General features: G+C 43.5%; 2 protein-coding genes across 2 annotated transcripts in view; one reads left to right on the top strand and one right to left on the bottom strand.

Annotated features, from left to right (window-relative positions):
• Positions 1-11,679, bottom strand: part of atg3 (autophagy related 3) — a 51,308-nt gene extending 39,629 nt beyond the window's left edge. Inside the window, exon 1 of the mRNA XM_067992910.1 lies at positions 11,448-11,679. Within this exon, the coding sequence (XP_067849011.1) occupies positions 11,448-11,519 (72 nt within the window). The 5' untranslated portion in view covers positions 11,520-11,679. The remainder of the gene's footprint in view (positions 1-11,447) is intronic.
• Positions 11,680-11,822: 143 nt separating this feature from the next.
• Positions 11,823-24,657, top strand: part of slc35a5 (solute carrier family 35 member A5) — a 39,563-nt gene continuing 26,728 nt past the window's right edge. Inside the window, exon 1 of the mRNA XM_067992907.1 lies at positions 11,823-11,922. The gene's annotated coding sequence lies outside the window, so the exon portion shown is untranslated. The remainder of the gene's footprint in view (positions 11,923-24,657) is intronic.

The following is a 24,657-nucleotide window of genomic DNA, read 5'->3' as shown; positions in this document are numbered from 1 at the left end:
CTTTAGTTGCCCTGCCTTTCCCCCTCATGGGAATGTACCTACACTTTACCTGAACCATCCTCTTTAGAGGCCGCCCATTGTTCAGTTACAGTTTTGTCTGCCAATCTTTGATTCCAATTTACCCCGGCCAGATCCGTTATCATCCCACTGAAATTGGCCCTCCTCCAATTGAGTATTTTTACTCTACAGTGCTCCTTGTCATGTTCCATAGCTACTCTAAATCTTACGATACTTTGTTCGCTGTTGCCTAAATGTTCCCCCACTGACACTTGCTTCACTTGACCCACCTCATTCCCCAGAACTAGATCCAGCAATGCCTCCTTCCTCGTTGGGCTGGAAACGTACTGGTCAAGAAAGTTCTCCTGAACTGGAGCTGGATTATTGTGTTCAATTCTGAGCACCACACTTTCGGAAAGATATCAAGGCCTTAGAGAGGGTGCAGAAGAGATTTACTAGAATAATAGCAGGGATGAGGGGCTTAAATTATGTGGAGAAACTGGAGAAGTTGGGGTTGTTCTCTTTGGAACAAAGAAGGTAAAGGGGAGATTTGATAGAGGTGTTCCAAATCATTAACGGTTTTGATAGAGTAAATAAGGAGAAACTGTTTCCAGTGGCAGAAGGGTCAGTAACCAGAGGACACAGATTTAAGGTGATTGGCAAAAGAGCCGGACGCGACATGAGGAAACATTTTTTTCCACAGCGCATTGTAATGATTTGGAATGCACTGCCTGTAAGGGTGGTGGAAGCAGATTTAATAGTAACTTTCAAAAAGGAAATTGGATAAATATTTGAAGGGAAAAAAAAATTACAGGGTTATGGGACTAATTGGATAGCTCTTTCAAAGAGCCAGCACAGGCATGTTGGGCCAAATGGCCTCCTCCTGTACTGTACCTACTATGATTCTATGAGCACAATGAGACCATTGCAGCCTAGATCATTACTCAATTTATTACCCTGTTTTACAACAAACTTTGTTAATGCCACATAGCTCTCCTGTGGAAAACACAGAAGGCCTGTTGAAAGAGATATAACTAGCAATTAGCTAGTCATATACCGAGTTACATTGACCAATGTATTAATCCTAAAGTTTAACCTACATAAGCTGCTATTAACAGCACAAATCCTCTGTTACAAATAAGTCTTTTTGAGACTCGTTGGTTATGGTTTTCCCAAGAACAAATTCCAAAGCTGGCCAGACTTGCAACCTAAAACCCTGCTAGTGCTGCCCCTCCAAATTGCTGTTATTTCCTCCTGTGCTAGATGGCAAAAATAACTCTGTTTAAGTTGTGCATGTTATGTCCATCATATGCACATCTTCAATGTAAAAAAATAATTGAGCCTTCTGTGGAGGATGCTGTGACGAAAGCAAACATTTCACCCTGCATCAAACATGAATATTTTTGTAATTTTACGTTTTACTGTTTTGAAATAAAGTGAAAGCTATCTTTCCTTACTAAATTTCAAAATAGAGATCACAGCCTGTGAGTCTATGAGACACAGGCCCAGTTGTTTATATGTAAAGTAGCCAAGATGGAGAAGCTTGGTTCTAGGTACCAATCAAATTATTCATCCTCTGAGGTACATGGATTAATTGATATTTAAACTCCAGCTCTTGCTCATCCTTCAAAGATGTGATTTCAATTGCTTGCAAGTGTTAAAAGTCTGAAAGTTTACATACATATTCATACAGCTTAAATGGGTGAACCATCAGGAAGCTTTCTTCAGAGATAGCTTCATGTAATACTCTGTCTTGTCCTTGATGCTTTTAAACAAAGTGTGGTTTCAATGGTCAGATGTCAACAGCACATAGACAATAATGAACCCTGTCATTACATCAAATATAATTTGTGGTTCATCCCATGGTTTTCAATTCCTTACTTTGCACTGCCTAAACCACACAACTTGGCTAAGAAGGGCTCAGTGCAAGTCATGTCCCATCTAAATTAGATACGAACATACAAATTAAGTGCGGGAGTAGGCCATTCGACCCCTCGAGCCTGCACTGCCATTTGATAAGATCATGGTTGATCTGATTCCGACCTCAATCCTACTTTCCTGTCTACCTACTATAACCTTTGACTCCTTGTTAATCAGGAATCTATCTAACTCAGCCTTAAAAATATTCAATGACCCTGCCTCCACCGCTCTCTGGGGTAAGGAGTTCCACAGACTCACGGCCCTCAGAGAAAAAAAAAATACTTCACCAAAAGCTACAGAAAAACACTACAAGGATGTGAGACCATCTCCTTTCTCATTTTGAAATGGTTTACATTTGTATAAGTCAAAGTATTGTACTGCTAGTTTCTCTCTTTATCTTTCTGCTTCTGTGCATCAATTGTACATAAATCTGACTCCTAGTTTTAGCTTGAACGTAATGGTCTGAGAGTGTGGCATTTATCATTTTTCAGAGTGGACAGGAGAATGTGGTGGATATTAGAATTAGCCTCCAGTGTGATCTGGCAGAATTAAGGGGAAACTGTCCCATGTCATGTATTCCTCATTCTTGACAAACATAAAGGGGGTGATTTTAGGAGGCAAATGCGGGTGTGTTAGGGGCTCCGAAAATCGTGGAAATCCCGTTTTTTTATTTATTAAAAAATAAATAAATACAAATAAAAAAGTTTATATATAGTACACATGGTGATTTTCTTGGCTTTTCAAGCCATGACATCTCATTCTGACGGATCTTCACACAAACTTCAGATGCAACCCGCCGGCTTCCGAGTTTCCCAGGGACCCACCTGTGCGCGTGCGGGCGATCCGAAAACGGAAGTCCCGCCAGCAATTAAAGCCCCTTAATTCTGCCAGATCACACTGGAGGCTAATTCTAATATCCACCACATTCTCCTATCCACTCTGAAAAATGATAAAATAAAAAGCCAAATGTACCTCATTGCGGTACTTAAGGCACTTTACCTGTGACAGATGAAGGGATTAGAAAGATTTTTTTAAAACTTACCTGGGCAGCTTGCCCACCGCTTCTGATTCACGCCTGGTGAAACCAGGTGTGAAGGGCCGGATCAAGGAAAAAGAAACTAAATAAATTAAATAAAAAACCATGCAATGAAGTGAAAATACTAAATGCACCTACTTTTGAAATCTCCTCCGATGTCCCCCTCTTCACCCTCCCGATCTTCCCCCGATGTCCCCCTCTCGATCTTCCCGATGTTCTCCTCTCCCCCCCCGCCCTGTCCTGGTCTTCCTCTCTCACCCCCTCACCCCCGTCTTGCAGTCCAGTGCTGGATCTTCCATTCTCTCCCCAGCCCGGTCAATCAGGCTAGCTGCCGGGTGCGAAACCCGGAGAAGACGTTAACCACTATCAATCAACATGCGATTGCGTCGGAAACGCTAAGTTTGGTTCCTGCAGGTTTGCCACACGCCCAATTGCGCCCCCCCACCACCCCCCGCTGCCATCCCGCCTCCCCATTAATATCAGGGCCAAGGAAGCAAGCTTTTGTTCATAGGAGAAGCAAGTCAGTTTATGGAAGCTGCTATTTTCCTGTGAACACAAACTTAAAGTGCTGGAATTTTTAAGAAATGGCACAGCATGCCTTCACTACAAATTAAAAGTGCCCTAACCATAACATAGGTGGGAGAGGTGGGATGAATTATCAGTCACAAACCAAACAGGCCAATTAAAGTAAATGACCAACAGTAAACAGCAGTGACCTGGACTACAAGAGCCCAGAAAGACACAAATGGAGAGTAGAATTGGCTGGTCTGAAAGCAGAGGATAGGAAACAGCATACACACATCACTTAGAAGTGCATAAATTTGAGGTTGAAAAGGAGCAGCACAGTACATGGCAGAAGGGAAGTATGGCTCAAGCATGAGGAGGAAGAAAAACAGCAACGGCACTAAATAACTATTAAAACTAAACTCATTCCAAATTTTAAGAAAGGAGGACAGACTGCTTCTTAAGCACATTTGGATTGTCAGCTGGTCAACTCGAATGGGACTTTGGAATTTGGGCAGGAAAACTAGTAGCATCATTCAGTGGGAAAGTTCTTATTGCATTCTCTGAAGTAAACCCCAAATTCTATGTAGACTACAATACTGTGAAATGCACAATCCTAAATAGTTATAATTTAACACCAGAAGTGTACAGGCAGAAGTTGAAAATGCTGCAGAAACTTCGGATCACAGTTACAAAGAACTGGCAATAGACATGAATGATGTTTCGAAACTGTGGTTAGAATGAGAATTTTTTTTTTGGGAGAAGTTTGAGAGTTGATATTGAAAGATCATTTTTTGGAAGTTGGTACAGGTACTGCTGCTCGACCAAGAGCAAGTCAGACGGCTGAGCAAGCAAGTCATTTTGTGACCTCATGAATACTAGGCAGCTGATGAATGGGTAGGGACAAAGAGCTTCTACACCGTTTGATTGGCAGGTGATTTGCCAAACTGAATGATCAATTGGCATCCTGTGAGCCGGAGACTGTACAGCCCAGCCGGTCATAGAAGAAACATTTAACATCCCTAAATTTCAAGTACAACAAGGTAAAGCACAAAGCAAGTAATCGGTCTGAAAGGAGTCCAAGGTACTGTGGGGAAATCTGAATGTTACCTTGAGACATAAGATTGTTGGTTCTTGTAACAGGTCTTCTTTCACAAAATTTGACATAGTACATACACCTGATCAGTGAACAAGTGGAAAATAGAAGGCTTGCCTGATATGAGTTGTAGTCTGATGCTTGTTCACCCACACCTGGTGTTGGGCGATCAGTTTCTAAAGGGCAGGAATGCTGGGAGCAAAAGATGTATCTTTGGCCAACATGTGGTAAAAGTGCCAACTTTGGAAGAGTGAGAAAGTGTTTGCATCAATGCAATGCACTTTTGGAAAATTATTTAAATGTTAATGTATTTGTAGTTAATAGGGAACAGGCTATAGCTGGAAAAGTGTCAGACTAACAGGATCAGTGCAGTTAGCTACAGTAGGTGCTGGTGACATAATGCAGAAGAAGGGGCTTAACCAAACTGAATACAGTCAGGAGCCCAGACTGTTTGGAAGTGGACGACCAGATGCATTAACTTGGAGCACATCAGAGACGTGCAGAGTACTAGCAAATTACCCACAGAAAGTCACCCAGAGAAGCTGGGTAGCATGAGCTGAAGAGAACTGGTACTGCGTACTCACTCTACGAGAGACCACATGGTAGCAAGTGGAGAGCATAGATCTTACAATGCAGTCTAAGCTAACAGTGCCATTCTTAAAATTGCTGAATTTAAGAAGCAACCAGCTACATGGTGCAATGTACCGGCCAGGGTGAAATTTTTATAGTGCACTCGCTCCACATGTTTAGTGTTGGTGGAAAGCTAAAATTGCTTTACATTAAGTTAAACTTGGTGTGTAAATTGGATGTTAAGGCCCAAACTAACTCAGATGTAAAATGGAACAAGACTCTTTCCTCCAGGTAGTCTCACTTTGGATCGTTCCAGTGCCTGTAGAGAGCGAGGCTCACCTGAAACACTAAACCAGAGGAAAATATCTAGAGTAAAACCCTAAAAATGCACCTCTTCCTTTGTTCGCAGATATGTGGTAAAATGCTTGCTTTAAATTAAAACTTTTATTTTTGTCTTTTATATGAAGACAATAGTTTTTAGGCGTTATTGTAGGTTCCTGCTCAGAGACTCACACAATCATCAAATTACACATTAATCAAGCACAGAAGGTGGCTAATAAGCACATCATGCCTGTCCTAGTGCCAGCTCAAAATCTGAGTTATCTACTCTAATTCAATTTTACTCATACCCTTTAATATCTTCTGGTGTTTTCAAATATCATGATTACCTTGGTTCCAATAGCCATTTGCAGTAATGTATTCTCTATTCTATAACCTTTTACATCAACAAAATTCTTCTAACTTCCCTTTTTTTCTTCAATTATTGATCCTAAGTTTATGCCGCCTTTTTATCTATTCACCTGCCAGTATAATCAATCTTTCACTATTTACCTTATCAACCAATTCATAATTTTGAACACTTCTATTAAATTCCTTCTTAACCTTCCCTGTTCTAATGAATACAGTCTTAGTTTTTCCAAAGGTGAGATTGAAGAGGTTAAGGAGGCTTTGGATGTTGGAGAGAAATGAATCAAGGCAAATGGGTCTTGGAGGAAATTCCAGCAAGGAGGGACATGATACTTAACTACATCTTTTCATCCTTGGTATCACCCTAATTAATCTGTTACACCTTTTCCGTGGTTCCAATAATCTTCTCTTTAAATCAGATGTCCATATCAGTGTACACTACACTGTAGCTTAATCGATGTCTTGTATAGATTCATCACCTCTGCTTTTATATTCAATGCCACTATATATAATGCACATTTGACATTTTATGACTTTTTCACCTGCAATCCTAACTTTAAAAATATACATATCTGAACTCCTAGATCTTTCTGTCCCTCCACTCCATTGAGAATTTTACCATTTACAGTATATTTCTATTCTCTGTTCTTTTTCTCCAGAATGTACAACTTCACATTTATAGACATTGAAATGAGTTTGCCACATATCTGCCTACTCCCCAAACCTATGTTTTTTTCTGGAGTCTCCCATATTCTTACTCAATTTGTCATGTCCCATAATTTAGAATCTTGTGCATTCCTTCCTCCCTCCCATTGATGACATTGCCTTCAAGTATGATGGCCCTTCTCTCTGGAACTTTCCTCCCAAACACCTCTGTCTTCCTCTACCCTCTTCCAAAGCCTCATTGAAACCTACTTCTTCAAACTTACTTTTGGTCACCTCCTTTAACTTTTCTCCTATGCTGCTTGGTTTGATAAATTCCTTTACCTACTGCCCCCTCTTTTGAAATGCCTTAGAATGTTTTCTTATGTTAAAGGCACTATATAAATGCAAATTGTTGTCATCAGCAAATTTTGATATTATTCCCTCCAGGTCCATGTCCAAATCATCATGAAACATGATGTTACAATAAAAAATAGTAGGGTTGGATTTCTGGAAGAATGAGATCAAATGGGTTGATAACCATCTGTATTCAGCTTGATCATAACTAGCTCATGATATTTAATATTTCATGGCTAAGATATATTCTCCATCAGTTTTAGTGTTATAACATACACTATAGACTTCTGCCTCCTTGCCCTAGGCCTTATTTTACGATACAGATTTTTTTTAAATTGGAAAATGACTCAATAATTCATCATTGCAATGAAGAAGTTATGATGATCATCTGTTGCAATTAGGTTAATGACAGTTAAACTAAATTTTAATTTAACATCAGAAGGTATGTAGATGACAGGTCATGGAAGGCAGCGCAATATAATAAACATCAGCATGGAAAGTCAATGAATAAATCTTGAGTGCAATATTATAAGTGGAGAGATTTACCAAATCTCACTGCAAGTCATGACATATTTTATATTGCATTTTTTAAAAGTTCTCAAGTGTAAAATTTATAACACCTGTATGGGGAAATATCAACACTAATAAAATGATTCTTGAACTGGTAAACAATGGTGACAAAATGATATCACAAAGCAATTCAACTGATTTAACTGGGCTAGAAAGATACTCATTAAAATTTATTTTCATCAGTCAAATACATAGAACAGTTATTAATAGAATATCTAACAGATAGCAGAGGGACAGTCACTTGTGAGACAATTAAAATTCCCTCAAAACTTTTATCACTCGCAGTTATGCACTAAGCCTCATCCCTGAAGCTACTTATATTATGCCAGTAGTGATCACCTGTGGAATTGTTTGTGAAGGGTGCAGAAGGCTCCCTTCTATTTCTCTGGCATGGCCAGGTTTGGGAGAGGTGGGATGGTGTATGGCACCAATGTGGGGCTTATGGTGAGAATGGGTAAAAGGTTGAGGTTTTGCATACATAGATAATAGGCTGGGTGTTGGGATATGGGTTGACTTACAAAAGAAAGAAAAGGAGACAAAAAGAAAGGTAAGTCTAGGAAGAAAGCACAAGTGGGCCCAGAAAGTGGGGGGGGGGGGGGGGAGGGAAGAGTGGGCTGCATATAGGAACATAGAAACAGGAGTAGGCCATTCAGCCACTCGTGCCTGCTCTGCCATTTGATAAGATCATGGCTGATCTGTGATCTAACTCCATATACCTGCCTTTGGCCCATATCCCTGAATACCTTTCGTTGCCAAAAAGCTATCTATCTCAGATTTAAATTTAGCAATTGAGCTAGTATCAATTGCCGTTTGAGGAAGAGCGTTCCAAACTTCTACCACCCTTTGTGTGTAGAAATGTTTTCTAATCTCGCTCCTGAAAGGTCTGGCTCTAATTTTTAGACTGTGCCCCCTACTCCTAGAATCCCCAACCAGCGGAAATAGTTTCTCTCTATTCACCCTATCTGTTCCCCTTAATATTTTGTAAACTTCGATCAGATCACCCCTTAACCTTCGAAACTCTAGAGAATACAACCCCAATTTGTGTAATCTCTCCTCGTAACTTAACCCTTGAAGTCCGGGTATCATTCTAGTAAACCTACACTGCACTCCCTCCAAGGCCAATATGTCCTTCCGAAGGTGCGGTGCCCAGAACTGCTCACAGTACTCCAGGTGCGGTCTAACCAGGGTTTTGTATAGGGTTTGCTTCAATCAAATTCTTGGTTTGTAGAAACCCAGGCATCTCTACATCAGCATGCTACGGATGTAATTAAATTTGTGCATGTAATCTCTTGTGCAATTGTATTCCTAGAAGCATGCAATAATTCAATTATCTCAATTTTTATCCTCATTCTCGGGTTATGCCCATCCGTAGTTGCCCTTAAGGCGGTGGTGTGCCTTCTTCTTGAACTGCTGCCATCCATGTGGTGAAGGTACTCCCACAATGCCATTAGGTAGGGTGTTCCAGAATTTTGACTCAGCGACGATGGAGGAACAGTAATCTATGTCCAAGTCGGGATAGTGTGTGACTTGGAGGGGAACTCGGCGGTGATGGTTTTCCCTTGCACCTTCCGCCCTTGTCCTTCTAGGTGGTGGAGGTTGGGGGTTTGGAAGGTGCTGTTGAAGAAGCCTTGGCGAATTGGCAATTTACAGAAATAGTATCAAAATCTTCTCTGAGTATGGATAGGAAGCATACTTTTTGCTGCAATGTGACTAGAGAAAATTTAGATTTTTGGAGGATCTAATTGGTAGAAAAGTTTTGCATAACATGAACAGTAAATAACAAAAGCAATGAAGTAAATAAATTTAGAAAGAAGAAACACAGAGCCTTAACCAATGAAAAAAATATATTTAACTAAAGAAGAAAATTGGCAGATTCAATTATCATGATGTAGATGGGACAATTCAGGTTCTCTCCCAACACATTATTTGTGTTAGTCACAAAAGGCAACTTCCATAGGCAGGTTTGCAACTCCTATGAAGTGAAATTTAATCTTGTGCATATAGCAAATTAGATGTAATAATCTATCCTTTTACTGCTGGGTTATTAAGATTGCCCACCAGACACTCCTGATCTCTCTTTTAGGCTGAAAACACAATGATGACAGATAAGATATTCAAGGCTGAAACCACTGGCCAACTTATTGTAAGACATAAAATTATACAAAAATAGAAATAAAAGATAAAGTAGCAATACAGTACATAACTGATATTTCAAATTGTTTTTAAAGACCAAAATAACAAAGAATTCTGAAATTCCTATAGAGTCCCTTTCCAGTGTCCTTTTAACTGTAATATGATCATTCTAGTTCCATGGAATTGCACCTTGCAGCAATGACTTGGACATGTGGTTCAAACAAGTGTGCTAAAGAGAAGCAGCAATGCCAAATGAAACTGTTCATGTCACAGGTGCTAATTTTGAGACTGCTTTCCTAGCAGATACCCCCTGACTGGGCAGCCATTATAAATAATAGTTCTCTCTTTTGCAGTGGCAATGTTGCAACATTGTCTAAGGAATTACTTAAAACATTTTTTCCCTCCTGATGGGGGTTTGTTAGCAAGTGACTTATATATACAGATACAGAGTCTGGTCTTTCTTTGAAGATCGCATCTATCCTCCAGACAGGAGGATAGATGTGATTTTCTCATGCTCCTTCCCTCCCCACACAAAGGCAATGGAAAACCTTTCCAGAAGCAGTCAATTTGAAACATTTGTTACAGTAGTCAAAAGACACAAGAAACATTCTTATAAAGATATTGATGGCTAGCACATATCATCCAAGTAATAATATTTTCAACCAAAACAAACAAACTTCTGTGGTTATACTGGTGGAAATATGAAACAGATACATTATCTATGGCATGTCACATTTAAATGTAGAACTATTTTAATAGTTAATAGTTTTAAATTCACATAATTTTTTTCACAGCTTTATGACATAAGCTCCGATGTTTGCAGAATGCATGCTTTGTAACACTGCACGGATACTGATGATATTTGAAGGAATATTTTTATATCAAATGTTTAGCCTATGACTTCACTGTACATTTCAACAATCTGCAAACTTTACAGGAAAGGAAAAAACAAAACTTTTCAACTCAAGTTCTGGTAAAAAAAACTCTTTTCAAAGGTTAAGAATTTTTAAAAGCTATATATAAAGGGAATTGGATATATATATAAAAAGGAAAAAATTGCAAGCCTATGGGGGAAAAGCAGGGGAGCAGGACTTCTTTCAGAGAGGCATGATGGGCCGAATGACCACCTTCTGTACTGTATAATTCTATGATACAAACATTAATAATTTCCTTCTTAATAGCTGCATAAGACAATGAGTAATTAATAACAATAAGTTATAGCTCACAAGTAAAAACAAAAGGCAATAACCTCTTTCTACTGTTCCTGCAATAGCAATTGAAAGTGAAAGTAAATATCTTACTGGGCCTGGAACTTATTACAGTTCAAATCCTGCACCATACTAGGAGCCTCCCTAATGCAACTTGGATTTTAGCATCGAGATTCCCATCTCAATCCAGGAATACACAAGGTTGCGTGTTGAATTTCACCTTGATTGATGAACTAAGCCCCCAATACTTTCCTCTCTCAAAATGTCCAACTTGGGTGCAACAATCAGCCTTTGTATCTTTTATTGACTTATTTGTGCGGTGTAACTTTAAAATTGATTTTTTAAAAACTTCTGTTAATTGCACAAACTACGGCATTAACCAAAAATCAATGAGTCTTGGATTTTGAACAGTCAATGCCTCGACAATCACAGTCACAATCACAGTCAAAGTGAACAGGAATCTGATCAGTGAGTAATAGAATGGATGGGCAGCTCCTGTCACTCATTGAGTAGCTGGCCGGTCAGACATTGCCTGGAAAGTCATTTCGTTCAAGTAGAACTCGTGCAACTCGGTCCGTCAGTGCCGCCAGTAAGCAAATACTCAATCCAATGCCTGAACATCATGAACACTTATGCAGTTCTGTCAGTCAGTCACTCAATGCTCGGTCAGAGAGTCAATGCTGTCACTAGCGTTATAGTAACCACAGGCCTTAATAATAACACTCACCTTAAGTACTGGCGTCAAGAACTCTGCCACTCCGAGCGCAGTCCCTTTGACAGTGTTAATGACGTTCTGCATGTCGTTAGCCTGCTCAAGTTGAGCGTGCGGCAGTCACTGCCTGTCAGTGATCCCCAGGCACTCTGCTCTCTCCCGGACTGGACTGGACTGGACTGGACCGGACTCGCCGCCCCGCTCCTCCTCCACTCCTTCCTCCCTCAACAAGTTCCGCAACTGCACTCGCGCATGCGCGCACCCTCACTGGCGAGCGTGAGCGGGCGCGCGACACAAACGACGCCGGGCGGAAGCTCAAAGTGCACGAGTTACCAGCGCTGAACGTTGGGGGGGGGCGGCGGCGCGTGCAGCGTGACGCATGCGCAGTGTTTGATTTGGCTGACGGAGTTGACCTTCCAGCTTTTAAGTAATGGCACGAGGACCACTGTCTGAAAAACAATGGAAACAGTTGGCGTACAGGGACTTTCAGGTGAATTGTACTCTGCCGGCGATAAGGTGAACTCTTCTTACTGACTGTTAAGCCGTGGAGTGATTGTCTACAGGAGGCCTGTCTGGTTGGAACAGAGGGACGGTGGTTGGCCGGTGTCAACAGATCGTCACAGTTCAGTGCAAAAATCTGGCGCAAAGCTGTCAGACATTTATCCGTCCCCAGCAGAGGAACGGGGCAGGGTGCAGAGTTTATCCGTCCCCAGCAGAGGAACGGGGCAGGGTGCAGAGTTTATCCGTCCCCAGCAGAGGAACGGGGCAGGGCGCAGAGTTTATCCGTCCCCAGCAGAGGAACGGGGCAGGGCGCAGAGTTTATCCGTCCCCAGCAGAGGAACGGGGCAGGGCGCAGAGTTTATCCGTCCCCAGCAGAGGAACGGGGCAGGGCGCAGAGTTTATCCGTCCCCAGCAGAGGAACGGGGCAGGGCGCAGAGTTTATCCGTCCCCAGCAGAGGAACGGGGCAGGGCGCAGAGTTTATCCGTCCCCAGCAGAGGAACGGGGCAGGGCGCAGAGTTTATCCGTCCCCAGCAGAGGAACGGGGCAGGGCGCAGAGTTTATCCGTCCCCAGCAGAGGAACGGGGCAGGGCGCAGAGTTTATCCGTCCCCAGCAGAGGAACGGGGCAGGGCGCAGAGTTTATCCGTCCCCAGCAGAGGAACGGGGCAGGGCGCAGAGTTTATCTGTCCCCAGCAGAGGAACGGGGCAGGGCGCAGAGTTTATCCGTCCCCAGCAGAGGAACGGGGCAGGGCGCAGAGTTTATCCGTCCCCAGCAGAGGAACGGGGCAGGGCGCAGAGTTTATCCGTCCCCAGCAGAGGAACGGGGCAGGGCGCAGAGTTTATCCGTCCCCAGCAGAGGAACGGGGCAGGGCGCAGAGTTTATCCGTCCCCAGCAGAGGAACGGGGCAGGGCGCAGAGTTTATCCGTCCCCAGCAGAGGAACGGGGCAGGGCGCAGAGTTTATCCGTCCCCAGCAGAGGAACGGGGCAGGGCGCAGAGTTTATCCGTCCCCAGCAGAGGAACGGGGCAGGGCGCAGAGTTTATCCGTCCCCAGCAGAGGAACGGGGCAGGGCGCAGAGTTTATCCGTCCCCAGCAGAGGAACGGGGCAGGGCGCAGAGTTTATCCGTCCCCAGCAGAGGAACGGGGCAGGGCGCAGAGTTTATCCGTCCCCAGCAGAGGAACGGGGCAGGGCGCAGAGTTTATCCGTCCCCAGCAGAGGAACGGGGCAGGGCGCAGAGTTTATCCGTCCCCAGCAGAGGAACGGGGCAGGGCGCAGAGTTTATCCGTCCCCAGCAGAGGAACGGGGCAGGGCGCAGAGTTTATCCGTCCCCAGCAGAGGAACGGGGCAGGGCGCAGAGTTTATCCGTCCCCAGCAGAGGAACGGGGCAGGGCGCAGAGTTTATCCGTCCCCAGCAGAGGAACGGGGCAGGGCGCAGAGTTTATCCGTCCCCAGCAGAGGAACGGGGCAGGGCGCAGAATGATGACGGCTCCCCAGCAGAGCGAGCCTAGCTGCTGGTGAAGTGTCACAGTATCACTGTTCTACGGTTTTGTGTGTACAGCTGAACCTTGATCTTGCCAACTAGATATACGAAACACATTAGTCTGCAGATGATGTCATGAACTGTAAAAGGGAAGTTTGCTTGTTAGGAGAAGGTAAAGCTAAGATGAGTGCTCATATAAAAGCTCTACGTTCGCCCGATGGCTTAGTGTGCAGGTTCACTGTCTGACTGAGGCTGCCTGACTTGCTGAGCTTCTCCAGCATTTTCAGTGCAAGTTCACTGCCAGCTGTGATATTGAGACATACAAACATGGAAATTCTTTGCTTGAATCTCAGCCTGTGCACCAATGGGGGAGGGGGGCTAAAATTGGCTTCAGGATCCCTGGAAGTTAGGAAAAAATCAAACGGGACTTTTTCTCATGATTGTTTCCGAATGATCCCTGCTGAAAAATGTGAATATCGCATGAGGATGGGATTGGTCTAGGCTGTGATGCCCTTCATAAATGACTAGCTTTCTGATGTTCATTGGCTGCGATGTCCTTCTGGTAAAATAGCCTCTTGATGCTTGCTGTCTTGGCTTGCATATGAGTAACTGCACTATCAGCGAAGTACTTAGTGCCTGTGAAACTGTACCCCAGTGTTGGTCAATATCATTTGGAGAGCAGGGTGAAATTTGGAGGGGGTGATTTAAAAAAAATCCCAACCTATTAGAATGTAAGTTTATTGTTGTACAGTAGTTTTGGCTACATGATGATTTGCAATTTTGGATTTTACATCCCTTAGCTTCTTTGTGATGTACGTTACTTGGGCATCCTGCATCCTTGCTGGAGTGGCTCCATTGACTTTAATGGGAGACAGCACTTTGGACCAGATTGGAGACTGAACTTGAGCTGCCTGGGTTAACTTACTAGCATACAATATTGTGTGGAATGCATGAGAATGTGCTTCCAAATGAGACATGGAGTTAAATATTCTATGACTCACTTCTGAAATCAGTAATACACAGTTGGGCTCATCCATTATAGCTGCCATAATACTGGGGAAAAGTTTGGTTTTAGTTGTGGGAACTGATGCATTAATGGAAAAGTAGTCATAGCCCCAAAAGTTGAATATTGAAGACTTTCAATAAAACATAAAAATAAATTACTTCCCTGGTTCACAGATTGTATGTACAGGGGGAATAAAAGAACTTCTTATGGCCAACAGTTTCAGAAATAGCAAAGGAATCTGTTTGACTAGCCTGGATTGTCTTCAACCCCACTGCTGCTTAATTCAGCCTATTGCATGGCAATTATATTGTCTTGAAATCGTAGACAAAAACCCTCCCTACAATGTGTAGAAGAAAGATTGAACTATGTACTGCATTCATTGTATAAATGCAAGTTTATTTGTTCTTTCTTTGAAGGAGCATTCTGGTGTTTGAGAAACAGCAGGTGCGTACGGAAACATATGGCTAGATATGGTTGCCGAGGTAGGGTGAAATGAGGTTAAGAGATAGAAAGCACTTGTATTTACATAGTGCTTTATCTCATCCTCAGGATGTTCCAAAGTGTACAATAAATGAATTACTTTTGATGTGCAGTCACTATTGTGTAGGCAAACACAGCAGCCAATTTGCTCACAGCAAGGTCCTACAAGCATCAAATGAATAAACAGTAAACTCTGCTTTTGGTGGTGTTGGTTGAGAGCTGAATGTTGCCAGGACACTGGGAGAATTCCATGCTCTTCAAATAGTGCAGTGGGATATTTTACATCTACCTGAGAAGGCAGACTTGGTTTAGCATCTGATCCAAATAATGGCACCTCCAACAATGTAGCACTTCCTCTGTACTGCACTGAAGTGTCAGACTAGAATATAGGCCCTAGTCCATGACACAGAAATTTGAACACTAGTATGAGAATCTTAGAATTGATTCATTGGGGTATAGGGAACCTATGAAGTTTGACTAGGACAGGGCTAAGAGACTTTGTGTGGATGAGAACATGGGTTGTTGCATTCTGAATAAGTTATAATGTATACTGAAGGTTAATTTTATAACCTGTTAAATTGTTGGGGGTTTTTGTTTTTTTTAATTCATTCATGGGATGTGGGCTTCGCTGGCAAGGCCAGCATTTATTGCCCATCCCGAATTGCCCTTGAGAAGGTGGCGGTGAGCCACCTTCTTGAACCGCTGAAGTCTGTGCGGTGAAGGTACTCCCACTGTGCTGTTACGTAGGGAGTTCCAGGATTTTGACTCAGCGACGATGAAGGAATGGCGATATATTTCCATGTCAGGATGGTGTGTGACTTGGAGGGGAATGTGCAGGTAGTGCTGTTCCCACGTATCCGCTGCCTATGTCCTTCTGGGTGGTAGAGGTCGTGGGTTTGGGAGGTGCTGTCAGAGAAGCTTTTGCGAGTTGCAGAAATGCATCTTGTAGAAGGTACACACTGCAGCCATGGTGCGCTGGTGATGGAGGGAGTGAATGTTTAAGGTGTTGGATGGGGTGTCAATCAAGTGGGTTGCTTTGTCCTGGATGGTGTCGAGCTTCTTGAGTGTTGTTGGAGCTGCACTCATCCAGGCAAGTGGATAGTATTCCATCACAGTCTTGACTTGTGCCTTGTAGATGGTGGAAAGGCTTTCAGGAGTCAGGAGGGGAGCCACTCGCCGCAGAATACCCAGCCTCTGACCTGCTCTTGTAGCCACAGTATTTATGTGGCTGGTCCAGTTAGGTTTCTGTCAATGGTGACCTCCAGGATGTTGATGGTGGGGGATTTGGTGATGGTAATGCCATTAAATGTTAAGGGGAGATGGTTAGACTCTCTCTTGTTGGAGATGGTTATTGCCCGGCTCTTGTGTGGTGCAAATGTTACTTGCCACTTATCAGCCCAAGCCTGAATTTTGTCTAGGTCTTGCTGTATGCGGGTACGGACTGCTTCATTATCTGAGGGGTTGCGAATGGAACTGAACACTGTGCAATCATCGGAGAACATCCCCACTTCTGACATTATGTTGGAGGGAAGGTCAATGATGAAGCAGCTGAAGATGGTTGGGCCTAGGACACTGCCCTGAGGAACTCCTGCAGCGATGTCCTGGGGCTGAGATGATTGGCCTCCAATAGCCACTACCATCTTCCTTTGTGCTAGGTATGACTCCAGCCACTGGAGAGTTTTCCCCCTGATTCCCATTGACTTCAGTTTTACTAGGGCTCCTTGATGCCACACTCTGTCAAATGCTGCCTTTGATGTCAAGGCGAGTCACTCTCACCTCACCCCTGGAATTCAGCTCTTTTGTCCATGTTTGGACCAAGGCTGTAATGAGGTCTGGAGCTGAGTGGTCCTGGCGGAACCCAAACTGAGTATTAGTGAGCAGGTTATTGGTGAGTAAATGCCGCTTGATAGCATAGAAGGTTGTTGCAGACGCTTCAGCCTTGTCTTTTGCACTCACGTGCTGGGCTCTGCCATCATTGAGGATTGTAAACAATTTTACAACACCAAGTTATAGTCCAACAATTTTATTTTTAATCCCACAAGCTTTCGGAAGCTTCCTCCTTCCTCGGGTGAACGCTGTGAACGGTGTGATTTCCACACCGTTCACCTGAGGAAGGAGGAAGCCTCCGAAAGCTTGTGGGATTAAAAATAAAATTGTTGGACTATAACTTGGTGTTGTAAAATTGTTTACAATTGTCAACCCCAGTCCATCACCGGCATCTCCACATCATCATTGAGGATGGAGTTGTTCACTGAGCCTCCTCCTCCTGTTATTTGTTTAATTGTCCATCACCATTCATGACTGGATGTGGCAGGACTGCAGAGCTTTGATCTGATCCATTTGTTATGGGATCACTTAGTTCTCTCTGCAGTATGCTGCTTCTGCTATGTAGCCAGGTTGGCACCTCATTTTTAGGGATGTCTGGTGCTGCGCCTGTATACTCATTGAACCAGGGTTGATCCCCTGGCTTGGTGGTAATGGTAGAGTGAGGGATATGCTGGGTCGTGAGGTTACAGATCGTGGTGGAATGCAATTCTGCTGCTGCTGATGGCACACAGTGCCTCATGGATGCCCAGTTTTGAGCTGCTAGATCTGTTCTGAATCTATCCCATTTAGCACGGTGGTAGTGCCACACAACACGATGGATGGTGTACTCATAAAACCATAAGAGATAGGAGCAGGAGTAGGCCGTTCGGCCCCTCGAGCCTGCTCCGCCATTTAATGAGATCACAGCTGATTTGATTTTTACTTCAAGTCCACTTTCCTGCCTTATCCCCATATCCTTTGACTCCCTTGCTGTTCAAAAATTTGTCTAACTCAGCCTTGAATATATTCAATGACTCAGCCTCCACAGCTTTTTGGGGTAAAAGAATTCCAAAGATTCACGACCCTCTGGGAGAAAAGATTCCTCCGCATTTCAGTCTTAAACGGGTGAACCCTTATTCTGAGACTACGCCCCCTAGTTTTAGATTCCCTCATGAGGGGTAACATTCTCTCAGCATCTACTCCATCGAGTCCCCTCAGAATCTTGTATGTTTCAATAAGATCTCCTCTCATTCTTCTAAATTCCAATGAGTATCGACCCAACCTGTTCAATCTTTCCTCATAAGACAACCCTTCCACACCTGGAATCAACCTAATGAACCTTCTCTGAATTGCCTCCAATGCAAGTATGTCCTTCCTTAAATAAGGGCACCAGAACTGTACACAGTACTCCAGGTGTGGTCTCACCAGCACCCTGTACAGTTGTAGCATGACTTCCCTGCTTTTATACTCCATCCCCCCAGAAATAAAGGCCAATATTCCGTTTGTCTTCCGGATTACCTGCTGCACCTGTAGGTTGACTTTTTGTGTTTCATGTACGAGGACACCCTGATCCCTCTGTACCACAGCATTTTGTAGTATTTCTCCATTCAAATAATATTTTGCTTTTTTATTTTTCCTCCTAAAATGGATGACTTCACATTTTCTCACATTATATTCCATCTGCCAAATTTTTGCCCATTCGCTTAACCTGTCAATATCCCTTTGCAGACACTTTGTTTTTTCCACCTATCCTTTGTATCATCAGCAAATTTGGCCACAAGACACTCTATTCCTTCATCCAAGTCATTGATATATATTGTAAATAGTTGAGGCTCCAGCACTGATCCCTGCAGCACCCCACTAGTTACAGATTGCCATTTTGAAAATGACCCTTTTATCCCGACGCTGTTTTCTGTTAGTTAGCCAATCCTCTATCCATGCCAGTTTATTACCCCCAACACCATGAGCTCATATCTTGTGCAGTAATCTTTTATGTGGCATCTTATCGAATGCCTTTTGGAAATCCAAATATACTGCATCCATTGGTTCCCCTTTATCCACCCTGCCCGTTACTTCCTCAAAGAACTCTAATAAATTTGTCAGACATGATTTCCCCTTCACAAAACCATGTTGACTCTCCTTGATTGTATTATGAATCTCCAAATGTCCTGCTACTACTTCCTTAATAATGGATTCTAGCATTTTCCCAATGACAGATGTTAGGCTAACTGGTCTATAGTTACCTGCTTTCTGTCTCACTCCCTTCTTGAATAGGGGTGTTACATTTGCGGTTTTCCAATCCGCTGGGACCTTTCCAGAATCTAGTGAATTCTGGAAGATTATAACCAATGCATCCACTATCTCTGTAGCCACTTCCTTTAAGACCCTCGGATGCAAGCCATCAGGACCAGGGGACTTGTCAGCCTTTAGACCCATTAGTTTACCTAGTACTTTTTCTCTAGTGATAGTGATTGTTTTTAGTTCCTCTCTCCCCTTTGCTCCTTGATTTTCTACTATTATTGGTATGTTATTAGTGTCTTCTACTGTGAAGACAGGTACAAAATATCTGAGCAATTTCTCTGCCATTTCCTTATTTTCTATTATTATTTTCCCAGTCTCATCCTCTAAGGGACCAATGTTTACTTTAGCTACCCTCTTCCTTTTTATATACTTGTAGAAGCTTTTACTGTCAGTTTTTATATTTCTTGCTAGCTTACTCTCATAATTTATTTTCTCCCTCTTTAAAAACCAGCAAAGGATGACTAAAAGAATAATAAAGTTTTCCCAATCTTCAGGCTTACCAGTAATCTTTGCCATGTTATATGCTTTTTCTTTTAACCTGATGCCATCCTTGACTTCCTTAGTTAGCCATGGTTGGTTCACCCTTTTTGTGGAGTCTTTCCTCCTCACAGGGATACATTTTTGTTGTGAGTCATAAAATATCTTTTTAAATGTTTGCCACTGCTTATCCACCATCATTTTACCCAGTCCACTTTAGCCAATTCCGCCCTCATTCCTTTATAATTGCCCTTATTTAAGTTTAATACAGTAGTTTCAGACCCAAGATCCTCGCTCTCAAATTGGATGTGAAATTCTATTATGTCATGATCACTGCTTCCCAAGGGATCCTTTACTTTGAGATCATTAATTAATCCTGTTTTGTTACCCATTACCAGTTCCAAAATGGCCTGTTCCCTGGTTGGTTCCCTGACGTATTGGTCTAAGAAACAGTCCCTAATACACTCTATGAACTCCTCAGGGTTATTTTTGCCAATTTGATTTGTCCAATCAATGTGAAAGTTAAAATCGCCCATGATTATTGCATTACCTTTTTTACAAGGCACCCTTATTTCCTGATTAATATTTTGCCCTATGGTGTAGCTACTGTTAGGAGGCCTATATGCTACTCCCACCAGTGATTTCTTTCCCTTGCTATTTCTTACCTCCACCCAAATTGATTCGACATCTTGATCTTTCTCACTATTATACCAATTTCATCCTTTATTAACAGAGCTACCCCACCACCTTTACCTTTTCCCCTATCCTTCCGAAATGTTAAATAACCTTGAATATTTAGCTCCCAACCTTGGTCACCTTGCAACCACGTCTCTGTAATGGCCACAAGATCATACCCATTTGTTTCTATTTGTGCCATCAATTCATCTATCTTATTACGAATGCTGCGCGCATTCAGATAAAGAACCTTTAATTTTGTCTTTTTACCATTCTTTCCTACCCCGGCCCCATTTGCTAGTGCACTCTGTCCCTTCCTGACACACTCTGTTTATCATTACCCCCATCACTTTCCTGTACTACTTCCTTGTCTTTTCTCTTTATCAATCTAAACTTCGCCCCAGGTGAGCCCTTCCCCCTCTATTTAGTTTAAAGCCTTCTCTACTGCCCTAGTTATTTGGTTTGCCAGAACACTGGTCGCAGCATGGTTCAGATGAAGCCCTTCGCAATGGAACAGCTCCCCCTTTCCCCGGTACTGCTGCCAGTGCCCCATGAATCGAAACCCACTTCTCCCACACCAATCTTTGAGCCACGCATTCATCTCTCTGATCTGATTTACCCTGTGCCAATTTGCTCGTGGCTCAGGTAATAATCCGGAGATTATCACCTTTGTGGTTCTGCTTTTTAATTTAGTCCCGAGCTGCTCAAACTCCCTCAGCAGAATCTCTTAGTCCTACCTATGTCGCTGGTACCTACGTGGACCACGACAACTGGATTCTCCCCCTCCCACTCCAAGTTTCTCTCCAGCCCTGAGGAGATGTCCTTAACCCTGGACTCTCGCTCTTGGCTCCAGAGAACAGTGTCTATCCCTCTAATGATACTGTTGCCTACTACAACCACATTCCTTTTTACTACCCCCCCCCCACTTGAATGGCCTCCTGAACCACGGTGCCGTGGCCAGTTTACTCATCCTCCCTCCAGTCCCTGCACTCGTCCACAAGGACTGTAAGAACCTCGTATCTACTGGACAAGTGCAGAGGCTGAGGCTCCTGCAGTGCTACCTCCTGGATCCCCGTACCTGCCTCACTCGCAGTCACACCCTCCTGTCCCTCACCACGTGCCAATTCTACAGTATTTAGTCTAAGGGGCGTGACCGCCTCCTGGATCAAAGTGTCCGGGTAACTTTCTCCCTCCCTGATGCCTCACAGTGTCTGCAGTTCGGACTCCAGCCCCTCAACTCGGAGCCGAAGTTCCTCGGGCTGCAGACGCTTACCGCAGATGTAGTCGCCCTGGACAAAACTGTCCAGTAGCTCCCATGTATTGCAGCTGCAACACATCTCCTGCCCTGTCATAACTATTTTATTTTATTTAATAGAAACATAGAAACATAGAAAATAGGAGCAGGAGTAGGCCATTCGGCCCTTCGAGCCTGCTCCGCCATTCAATGTGATCATGGCTGATCCTCTATTCAATACCACATTCCAGCTCTCTCCCCATGCCACTTGATGCCTTTTGTGTCTAGAAATCTATCTATCTCCTTCTTAAATATATTCAGTGACTTGGCTCCACAGCCTTCTGTGGTAGAGAATTCCACAGGTTCACCACCCTCTGAGTGAAGAAATGTCCTACCCCGTATCCTGAGACTGTGACTTCTTGTTCTAGACCTCTCAGTCAAGGGAAACATCCTCCCTGCATCCAATCTGTCTAGCCCTGTCAGAATTTTATATGTTTCAATGAGATCCCCTCTCATTCTTCTAAACTCAAGTGAATACAGGCCGAGTCGACCCAGTCTCTCCTCATACGACAGTCCTGCCATCCCAGGAATCAGTCTGGTGAACCTTCGCTGCACTCCTTCTATGGCAAGTATATCCTTTCTTAGGTAAGGAGACCAAAACTGCACACAATACTCCAGATGTGGTCTCATCAAGGTCCTGAATGACTGCAGTAAGATATCCTTGCTCCTGTACTCAAATCCTCTTGCAATGAAGGCCAGCATACCATTTGCCTTCCTAACTGCTTGCTGTACCTGCATGTTTGCTTTCAGTGACTGGTGTACAAGGACACCCAGGTCCCCCTGTATATCAGCATTTCCCAATCTATCGCCATTTAAATAATACTCTGCCTTTCTGTTTTTCCTTCCAAAGTGGATAACTTCACATTTATCCACATTATACTGCATCTGTCATGTATTTGCCCACTCACTCAACTTGTCTAAATCACCTTGAAACCTCTTCGCATCCTCCTCACAACTCACAATCCCACCTAGTTTTGTGTTGTCAGCAAACTTGGAAATATTACATTTGGTTCCCTCATCCAAATCGCCGGTATATATTGTGAATAGCTGGGGCCCAAGCATTGATTCCTGTGGTACCCCACTAGTCACCGCCTGCCACCCCTCACGCGCAGTGGAGACATGAAACACAGAAGTAAAATGATAATGAGGCACCCCTATTGAAATCGGACAGTCCCACACGTCCCATGATCTTGCGCATTTGTCACCCGCTATCGCTCAGTTCCCGTCTTCGCGTTAATATCGGGGCTCTGAAATCGAAAATGAAATCCAAGCCATATAAGTTAAGTATAATCTAACAGTACATGAAATGAGGACATGTAGTAATTTGAGGAGCAGACTTATTGGCCCGGATATTTATGGGGCAGCGAAGAGGGAGCGGGTTGATTACCACTATGCCAATCAAATTATTTTTAGGTTGAGCCAAGTACTGGCCTTGTTTAATTTATTAAATTTAATTTAGTTTTTTTTTAAAAAAAATTAGTTTTATGCTGTAAGTTACTTAGCCCACAGTCCTAAAAGAAAAAAACAGAAGAGATCCTCACCACCAACCACCTACCTGCCTTACCTGTGACGTCACACTGCAGTTTTTTTTGTTGTTGCTGTGACCCGCTCTTGGTACGCTCCTCTCCGCTGACTAATCAAATGCACCTCACCCCTCACTCACCTAATTCCCAATTATAGACTCTGTTGAAACCAGACTCCGTCGATAGCTGCTACTCCGTGCTCCCTCACTCCCTTACTCAGTGTGAAGACTGGACTTCGTTTCCACAAGGACTGTGCGGTGGTCACTCCTACCAATACTGTCATGGACAGATGCATTTGGTAGGTGGTTTGACCTGATGCTATGAGACTTCATGGGGTCTGGAGTCAATGTTGAGGACTCGCAGGGCCACTCCCTCCTGACTGTATACCACTGTGCCTCCACCTCTGGTGGGTCTGTCCTGCCGGTGGGACAGGACATACCCAGGGATGGTGATGGAAGAGTCTGGGACATAGGCTATGTCAGGCTGTTGCTTGACTAGTCTGTGGGACAGCTCTCCTAATTTTGACAGAAGATGTTAGCAAGGAGGACTTTGCAGGGTCAACTGGGGCTTGGTTTGCCTTTGTTGTGTCCGATGCCGTGTGATCCGTCCATTTTTTTGTCTTATGTCTTTTTGTAGTGGGATTGTACAACTAAGTGGCTTGCTAGGCCATTTCAGAGGGCAGTTAAGAATCAACCACATTGCTGGAGTCATATATAGGCCAGACCGGATAAGGATGGCAGGTTTCCTTCCCTAAAGGGCATTAGTGAACCAGATGGGTTTTTACGACAATCTGATGGAGAGAAATCGAGAATGCTAAAGATAAAAGACAAGGAATCAGTGCAGGAAAATGATGGGGTAAGGATAACCAGATTGTGTCAGGAAGGGACAGAGCGTACAAACAAAAAAGTGCACTAACAAATAGGGTCCGGGTAAGAAAAAATGGTAATAAAACAAATGGGGCCATAGCACAAAAAAATGTTAATATGTCTAAAAATGTTAAAAAGACAAATCTAAAGTCACTGTATCTGAATGTACGAAGCATTCGTAATAAGGTAGACGAATTACATAGAAACATAGAAAATAGGAGCAAGAGTAGGCCATTCGGCCCTTCGGGCCTGCTCCGCCATTCAAAATGATCATGGCTGATCGACTAACTCAGTACCCTGTTCCTGCTTTTTCCCCATATCCCTTTAGCATTAAGAAATATATCTATCTCCTTCTTGAATACATCTAATGATTTGGCCTCCGCTGCCTTTTGTGGTAGAGAAATCCACAGGTTCACCACTCTGAGTGAAGAAATTTCTCCACATCTCAGTTCTAAATGGCATACTCCATTTCCTGAGACTGTGACCCCTGTTTCTGGACTCCCCAGCCATCGGGAACATCCTTCCTGCATCTAGTCTGTCTAGTCCTGTTAGAATTTTATGTTTCGATGAGACCACCTCTCATTCTTCTAAACTCGAGTGAATACAGGCCTAGTTGACCCAATCTCTCCTCATACGTCAGTCCTGCCATCCCAGGAATCAGTCTGGTAAACCTTCGTTGCACTCCCTCCATGGCAAGGACATCCTTCCTCAGATAAGGAGGCCAAAACTGCACACAATACTCCAGATGTGGTCTCACCAAGGCCCTGTATAACTGCAGTAAGACATCCCTGCTCCTGTACTCAAATCCTCTTGCAA

This window comes from Heptranchias perlo, chromosome 11 (genome assembly GCF_035084215.1).
Source record: "Heptranchias perlo isolate sHepPer1 chromosome 11, sHepPer1.hap1, whole genome shotgun sequence".
Taxonomy (NCBI): Eukaryota; Metazoa; Chordata; class Chondrichthyes; order Hexanchiformes; family Hexanchidae; genus Heptranchias; species Heptranchias perlo.
Note: the sequence above shows the minus strand (reverse complement) of the source record. Positions and strands in the feature narration are given on the sequence as shown.